We start from the raw sequence: 9,063 nt of genomic DNA, 5'->3' as shown, positions 1-9,063 counted from the left end.
AGCTAAAGCGAGCATCAGTATCTCTGAATATCTCAAAATTTCATATATACAACAATCAATTTATTATGCATCATCTCAAAATAGATAGTTTTAGCTTTAATTTCATATATAAATCATTACTTAATTTTCATAAATACGGTTTTTTGAATTTCTTAAATTTTTGTATTTTAATTTTCTTCTCTTTAAAATAGTTATTTACGCAAATATGTAGGCACTTAAATGAATTCAATTAGTTCTTGTACTAATTAAAACTTTGAGATTGTATCGTGTTAGAAGTAAACCTCGATTAAATCAACTTCGAACCATTAGATTAAGAAACTTTCAAGAATAAACTTTTAAAAGCACTGACAATTTTTTAAAAACTTTTTATTAAGTTATTTTTACATCAAAAAACCGCAATTAAATCGTTACAAAACCGGTTAATAATTATAATCGTTTATAATCCATTAAATATTAATTAAAGAGGCAAAAATCATTCCAAATAAAAACGTTAAAATAAAATTCAAAATATTAAATGAAATCTCTGCGGAAATATGCCTTATTTTTGAAACAACATTAATTTTAAGATTGGAGTATGGTGGATATGTTAATCGGTGGGTTAATTCTCCAATTTTCGATAATTTCTTTTTTAAGACTCCCTTTTTGTGGGTGAATGTATCAAAGCTTTTTTTACCGTGATAACTTCCCATTCCACTATTTCCAACTCCTCCATGTGATAATAATGGGCAAAGTTTATGAAAAATTGTACCATTTACGGTGACTCCACCACAAGAAGTCGAATTTAAAATTTTATTAGTAACAACTGCATCATTCGAAAAAATGTACATAGCCAAAGCTTTTTCTTTTGAATTAATTAAATCAATCGCTTCTTGAACATCTTTAACGTTTAAAATAGGCAAGATTGGTCCAAAAATCTCTTCTTGCATTATTAAATCATTTGGATGTACATCGCTTAAAATTGTTGGGGAGATGTAGAGATCTTGCGGATCTAAATCACCACCAAATGCTATTTTTGCTGGATCAATTAATTTTTGGAGTCTCTCAAAGTGATTCGAGTTAATTATTCGGCAATAATCTTGGGATTTTTTTGGGTTCTCCCCAAAAAATTCCTTAATAATTTTTGGAGCATACTCCAAAAATTTTTTTTGAACATCTTTGGTGCATAAAATATAATCTGGGGAGACACACATTTGTCCAGCGTTTATACATTTCCCCCAAAGGATTCTTTTTGTAACTATCTCCATCGATGCGTTAAAACACTTTGTTTGTAACGAAACAAAAATTAAAAATAAAATTAATTTATTAATTAAATACGAACCGATTCATCAATATAAACTGGAGTTTTTCCACCCAATTCCAACGTGGTTGGTGTTAAGCTTAAGGCGGCAGCTTGATGAACAATTTTTCCAACTTTTGGGGATCCGGTTAAAAAAATATAATCGAATTTTTCTTTTAAAAGTTTTTGGGTTTCTTCGATTCCCCCTTGAAAAACTTGATAACAATCTTTATCTAAATATTTCGGAATCGTTTTAGCTAAATATTCGGAAATAGCTGGAGCTAATTCCGACGGTTTGATAATAACACAATTTCCGGAGGCAATCGCACCATGAGTAGGCAACAAATTGAGTTGTAATGGAAAATTCCAAGCTCCCATTATGAGAACAACACCGTAAGGATCATTGTGGATTTCGACCCTATCGAAAATATTCACCAAAGCGGTTTTTGCCGGGCGCTCTATTTTTGTGTACGAGTCAAAATTGGATAAAATATTTTCAACATCGATCTTTAAATGAATAATTTCGGTCATATATGTGTCACGTTTTGATTTTTTTAGATCTTTCCATAACGCTTCGGACATTTCCTCGACGGTTTCTTCGTACATTTTTAATAAATTTTTTAGTTGTGTTTTTCTAAATGTTAAATTTCGGGTTTTCCCAGAATTAAATGATTTTCTTAACGTTTCAACTAACAAGTGTTGTTCCATATTTATCAATTATTTTAAAATCGATTCTCGAAGTGATTTAAACTAAAAGCAAAACTGAAATGAGTAAATTTAGTATTGCTAATGCATTAAATTATTCGTTTCGTTAGCAACGAATAATTTTATTAGCGTACCAAGGATCAATAATAATTATAGAATAATTATAAATTTTTTTATATTTTTTTGTCTCTAATCGTTTTATTTTGTTAAAACATTTTTATTGCAACTGAAATTGTTTTTGCTTAGGAGTGCTGTATATTTTACAGATACCATGGGAATGCAAATAATTTGCTTCCCGTTCATTGTAACTTAACCGTTTCACCGTAGTAGTTTTAGCCACAAATGTTACTAGCTTCAGACCGCACCAATTAACACCGAGGTCATTTGTTGTCCACGTTTCCATGCGTTACGTTTCGGTCAACCTGCGAAAGGTCTCTCGTAACTTTGCTGGATAGTTAATGAATTATATAATATATAGAATCTTTAAAGTATTAATTAATTACAAAATTAATAACTAAAAGTAGTAATTAATAGTAAAAAGTAGTAATAATAAAATCATCATGTTCCAATCAAACTAAAACTTCTCCGCTAGTAGAAAATTATGTCTTCTATCTAGTAGAGGATCTTCTAATTAAGGAAGAACTCTTGTTGTCATCATCAGCTTTATCAAAGTTACTGATCGTTCGATGGTCATATTGTGGCGACCATCTTGAAAATATTTTAGATTAAAAAATCTGGGCGATCATCCCATATAACCAAAATATCATAAACGTAGATGCAATGGTACAAAAAAAAGAGGGTGTTACTGACTTTTTGACGAACACTGTATATATACTTCTTTGTTTTAACCCAGATATGCCTAATGTACTACATTTAGGACGGTCAATTCCTGTTGAAACTTGCAAGGTCATGAGCGCTAACTTGCAGGTGTTTTCTTTAGATTTTGTTTTAAGTGCATCCGAAAGTCAAGATAAGTTGGAAATGGATTATTGCCCGGTTCGCTTTGAAAGGTAAGGTAATTTTCAATTATAGAAATTAGAATAATATTATGATTCTTTGATTACAGTAACAATAAATAGTTGTATAATTAGTATTATTTAAAAGTTTTGCATTATTCAGTAAATTAGAGTATAAATTAGGGGGGTGAAAGACGGGTGTACTATACAGGGTGTCTCAGCGAGACCGGTCATTAGACGTTTCTGGGGTTCTGGCCGAAATAAAAATTTGAGAATTCAGACTTAAATATTATCAATTACGATCTCTTCGTCTAAAATATTTTTAGATTTCTTGCACTTCCGGTTATACCGGAAGTCGCCACCAACTTTATTTTTTTAAATGGAACACCTGTATATTTTTCATATTTGGATTTGTCTGTTTTCAAGGTTTATAAATAACTTTACTTTTTGCAATTTGATTCGGTCGTTCTCGAGTTATTCGAATTTTTATAGAAAAATCTGCTCCAGCAGACATTTGTTCAAAAAATCAGAAAACACTCAATTTTTGGGATATCAATTTAGGATTCAGAACATGCTTAAGCAACATGATGGAGTATGTTTTGGTGCCGAGAACTGCGGTCTAGAACGTTTGATCACATTACTATGGCACGTTAACTTTTCGAAATTTGGAAGTACCATAACTTCATTTTTTTAAATGGCACCCCCCATATTTTATTTTTTAGTCGTCTTCGGTGTCTCATTTTACATCTTTTATATCCCATATGGCCCATACCTAATATTAATAGTTTGGAAGATAATTAGGGTTTTTTGAAAAATACACACATATCATATGGATATTTAGCCTAGTGTGCCGTGAAAAACAAGCCTTCTCAATGAGTTCTTGTCAAAGACTCACTTGTTTACGTCACTTGATGCATGTGAGCTAATAATTATCTGTTATGTCCCTTAATATTAGTACTGAAACGAGTTAAAATCGATAACAATAACGAAAGTAATATTTACACAAATCAAGAAATTCTTAACTTTTTTTTTTTGCACGAAAAGCGCGACAAAGTTCGTAGTATGATTCCCAGATCTTCTTTGGCAGCTCGAATTGAGCTGTTGGGACTGGGCTCGAAATAAGCCAAGGTATTCACCTCTTCCGTTGCATTATCTACTACATTTTTTGGTCAGTTTAACACGTGATTAATTCGTCCAAAATGCAAAAAATTTGCTTCTATTCCTCTAAATTTACCTTTTGTCATCGGAGATAAATGTGGATAATTTTCATTAAACATTCTGCAAGTTCTACTAACTTTGTCGCACTTTTCGTGCACAAAAAATAAATGATGGATTTCTTCATTTGTATAAACATTATTTACGTTATTAATATCCATTTTAACTGGTTTTAGACTCACAAGCATCAAACAACCTAAATTAGATTTTGACGTTTATCAATAAGTCATTAAACATTTGTTTTCCATGGCACACTAGGTTAATATGCATATGATATGTGAGCATTATTCAAAAAACCCTAATTATTTCTCAAACTATTAATGTTAGGCATAGGACATATGGAATATAAAAGATGTAAAATGAGACGCCGCAGACGACTAAGTAATAAAATATGGGGGGTGCCATTTAAAAAAATGAAGTTATGGTGCTTCCAAATTTCGAAAAGTTAACGTATCATAGTAAAGTGACCAACGATAAAGACAGCCGTTCTCGGCACCAAAACATACTCCATCATGTTGTTTAAGCATGTTCTGAATCCTAAATTGATATCTCAAAAATTGAGTGTTCTATGATTTTTTGAACAAATGTCCGCTGGAGCAAATTTTTCTAGAAAAATTCGAATAACTCGAGAATTGCTGGTTCAAATTGCAAAAAGTAAAGTTATTTATAAACCTTCAAAACAGACAAATCCAAATATGTAAAAGTATACAGGGTGTCCCATTTAAAAAAATAAAGTAGGTGGCGACTTCCGGTATAACCGGAAGTGCTAGAAATCTGAAAATATTTTAGATGAAGAGAACGTAATTGATAATACTTAAGTCTGCATTCTCAAATTTTTTGTTTGGCCAGAACCCCAGAAACGTCTAATGACCGGTCTCGCTGAGACACCCTGTATATAGGACATTAGGATAATAAACGACTATCACGTTCATCTAATTACAGGGGGTTTTCGCTTCATGTAGCCCTTGCTATGCTTGAGGACAATGACGGCATTGTCAGCCAGGCTGATGAAATAACTATATTTCCTCTTGTAAACGCTGCAGCCGACCTGACAGATGAAGATTCTGGAGCAGAAAATGATCTTACAGTGAATAACCTACCGGCATCACAGTTATAAGCGCCGGTGGAAATCGTAATTGAAAGTAACTACGACAGTGATTTTTCATCAGATGACAATATACCTCTATCAGAGTTACAATCACAAAACACGGCAGCAAGAAACAAACAAAAAGTAAAAACTAAAAAGAGACAAATGCACCACAGTTGGATAAAAGAAGATTTGAAATTACCGCCCACCGACTTTGATAGTCCTACGAATTCGGCGATCATAGAACACCCCTTAGAGCTTTTCTCTCTCTCTTTTTTGACGAAGAAGTAATAGAATTGATTTTGAATCGGAGTAATAAGTACGCACAACAAAAAAATAGAAAAGCGAATATAGAAAAGAGGAAGTAAACGCTTTTATAGGCGTTTTGATACTAAGTGGATATATGCAAGTACCGAGACGGAGGATGTTCTGGGAACGTGAAAAAGATTGCCATAACGTCATGATTACAGAAGCAATTACAAGGGACTGGTTTGAGTATTTGTTTTCTAATCTTCACGTCCGTAATAATCAGCAGTTGGACCAGGGTGACAAATTCGCTAAACGAAGGCCGCTTTTCACACTGCTGAATAAAAAATTTATAGAGAATTCCTCGCTTGAAGAATGCACTCAGTTTATGGTTCCGTATTATGGACGTCATAGCTGTAAGCAGTATATTCGAGGAAAACTCATGCGCTATGGATATAAGTTATGGGTAGGAAGTACCAGGTTAGGTTACTTGAATTGGTTCGAACCTTATCAAGGAGCCTCTACAAATATAAGTGAAAACTTTTCTGAATTGGGAGTTGGTGCTGGAGTAGTCTTAGAATATGCGCAAGCTTTACGTAAGGAATGGCCAGATAAAAAATTTCATCTCTTTTTTGATAACTTTTTTACGTCAATTCCGTTGATCGAAAAACTAACTGACTGGAATTTTTATGCTACTGGTACGGTTAGAGAAAACAGGCTAAAAGACATTTCTCTTATAGATTCAAAACTCATAAAGAAGCAGCGCAGAGGAAGTTATGATTATGAAAATTAGATCAACTTAGTTTTAGAAGGAGAATTGCTGTAATGCTGTTGGTTCAGAATAAAAAAAACATCGTCATATCAAAAAGGACATACCAGTAGGTCCCACGAAATAGATATACGGTTTGACCGAATAGATCATTTAGTTATGCCCCAAGAAAAACAAACTAGGTGTGCTCATTGCCATCAAAAAACTACAACGAGATGCGCAAAATGTGACATTGGTGTACACACGAAGTATTTTGTTCAGTATCACACTAATAAATAATTTTACGTTTATAGATATTCATGTGCCGAATGTCCTACATGGAGGACGGCCCGAATTTCCAATTAAAAAAAAAACAAATTGTCATGGTTTGTTTGTTAGACTTTGTTTTGCTTCTTTAAATAAGTTTTCAATAAAGTTATTATGATTTGTAAAGTGGTTTTAATTTAGGCATATCTGGGTTAATAACAGCGTCAACCAGTTCAACATTAAATGTTATTTCATGGCTTTGATAACAATTCAAATTAATTATACAATAATAGCGGGGAATTAACAATGTCATCCCGAATCTATTCGCTATCTATTAAGTCTTTTTCGATAAATATGTCTTGTGGAAGTCTCCGTTTTAGTCGACTATGGATTCCAATATCTCCCAATTGATGTTCTTGTACATTTGGGCACTTTTGGAGGTCTTGTAAGTATCTTTTAGTTGTTTTCTAGTTATTGGAATTATTATTTCTTCTTTATACCCAATTGAAGATTATCTACCACGTGGAATCGTTACTTTTAGAATTTATTTCTTTAACCCCTTGGGGTTTATTATCTTTATATTCCCTAAAAATAATTATTGGGATTATTATTGCAATTGTGCTTTTGGCCTTCAGAAGTTACAACCCCTATATAATTATCGTTTTCTTTCATCATAACGGAAAAACTCGTCAAACTCACTTTACACCGTACTTTAAATCATCTCACAGAATCTATGAATCTTGCACAAAATCTTCCTAACGATCCTATACAACATCTCATGTTCAAAGAACGAGCTAAGGATGCAGAAAAGACATACGAAGAATTTAAGACTGTGCACAATCAGATAATTGGTATGATCGACGAAGCTCATGATGATGTTCAAACTACAGCAGATACAGCTTTCTATACTATAAAAGCGCATCTTCATAAGCTTCAGCCACCACCACCTCTAACACCTCCAACACCTCATTCTTCGTTGCCGTCTGCAACACCCAAATTAAATAAATGAACGATACCTGTTTTTGATGGGAATCATAAAGCCAGGCCTAGATTCTTTGATCTATTTAGAACCAAACTTTTTGCTACTATCCAAAGTAGCAAAATATCAATACCTCCTGACTTCGTTGAAATATGAAGCTTTGAACTTAATAAAAAGCTTGCCAGTGACGGAAGACAATTACACCATTGCTTATACCACCTTAAAGGGCAGATATCAGAATCGCCGACATCTCGCTACTATGTATTACAACGAAATACAACACACAAAATCGTTATCCTAATCATCTTCAAAAGCAGTTTGTTTACTTGTCGATACTTTTAAAGAAAATGTCGAAGGATTCAGAAGTCTTGGCTTCCCTAAGGATCATTGGAATTTTCTGTTATTCAACATTCTTTTACAAAAACTTAATAAATCTACCAAAACTAAATTCGAGACTGAGCATAGCTCACACGAAATTCCTACATATCAACAACTGATTGATTTCCTGGAAAACCAAGCAAAGGCGTTGGATGCAGTACAACTCACTTCATGTGAAACCACTTCCCGTAATTATAATAAAGCTTCTGTTCATTATCCAACAAAATCTTCTGTCAATCTGAAAGTTGAACAATCACCACTGAATACTAAATGTCCATTGTGTTCAGAAGCACACCCGATTTATCGATGCACCAACCACAACCTGATTTCATTCCAAAAAACCTCTTGAAAGACTTAATTATGCTAGAGAAAATAATTTATGTCGAAATTGTTTAAATTCAAAACATTCAACTAATAAATGTTGTCATCAAACATTGTCAACAACCTCATCATTCTTTACTGCATCTAAAACCTCCACAATTACCTTCAGTTCCTGTTGAAGTTACCAATTGCAATCTGAATGCTGCTCGTCACCGCAAGTCTCCCATGTGATCCTACAAACTACGTTGCGCCACATTAAAGCGATAGGGACAATAAAGTACGAAATTATTTTTATAATAATTATTCATGATCTTTTCCTTTTAATATCTTCCTTTTTTTGAATCAGTACCTTTTATTTTGTTTCCGAACCGTTTTCGAGCAAACAGGGTGATCTTCGATTATTATTGTTGTAGGATTTTTAACTTGTCTAAGGGTAAATATTTTGGCCTCACATTTACTTGGATTTAAGTGAAAATCAATAACCATTTATATGTATATCTCATTAACCGACTTTTGGAGATCTTAAATGGATTTTTCTAGATTTTCAGTTTGGGCGATTATAACATAAGATTTCTAGATTTCTTTATTAATCGGAATGTCATGTAAACAGATATTAAATAGTAGTGGTGAGAGGGTGCTACCTTGGCTGGAGTTCCAACCTTGATGGGTTTTGGTTCGGAGTTATAACCATTAATTCTGACGTAACATTTTCTATTAACCAAAAAATGAGAAAATTAGGGGTTTGAGTTGTTCAGGTATGTTAGTTTTAAGAATCTTATATTTTAAACCATATAGCCATACTGAATCAAAGGTTTTTGTTATGTCAAGAAAAGCAGCTGTTGTATACTCTTTATTTTCATATCCTCACTTTGTTATTTCCGTCAC

The 9,063-nt window shown here is 33.0% G+C and overlaps 1 protein-coding gene across 1 annotated transcript; it reads right to left on the bottom strand.

Annotated features, from left to right (window-relative positions):
* Positions 1-350: 350 nt before the first annotated feature.
* On the bottom strand, positions 351-2,049 carry LOC111423987 (aldehyde dehydrogenase, dimeric NADP-preferring-like). The gene is made up of 2 exons (XM_071194968.1): positions 1,319-2,049; positions 351-1,259 (listed from the first exon to the last, which is right to left on the bottom strand). Exons 1-2 carry the CDS (start codon positions 1,982-1,984, stop codon positions 447-449), a joined length of 1,479 nt encoding a protein of 492 aa, XP_071051069.1. The 5' UTR covers positions 1,985-2,049; the 3' UTR covers positions 351-446.
* Between the last annotated feature and the right edge of the window lie 7,014 nt (positions 2,050-9,063).

Source organism: Onthophagus taurus, chromosome 3, assembly GCF_036711975.1.
Source record: "Onthophagus taurus isolate NC chromosome 3, IU_Otau_3.0, whole genome shotgun sequence".
NCBI lineage: Eukaryota > Metazoa > Arthropoda > Insecta > Coleoptera > Scarabaeidae > Onthophagus > Onthophagus taurus.
This window is presented reverse-complemented; position numbering and strand designations above follow the sequence as displayed.

What these genes read in the sequence shown, in the direction of transcription:
- LOC111423987 (XM_071194968.1), bottom strand. Translation starts at nt 1,984, where the DNA reads ATGGAACAACACTTGTTAGTTGAAACGTTAAGAAAATCATTTAATTCT. An exon ending in CAGTTTATATTGATGAATCG is followed by an intron (nt 1,260 to 1,318) that starts GTTCGTATTTAA and finishes TTACAAACAAAG; the next exon opens with TGTTTTAACGCATCGATGGA.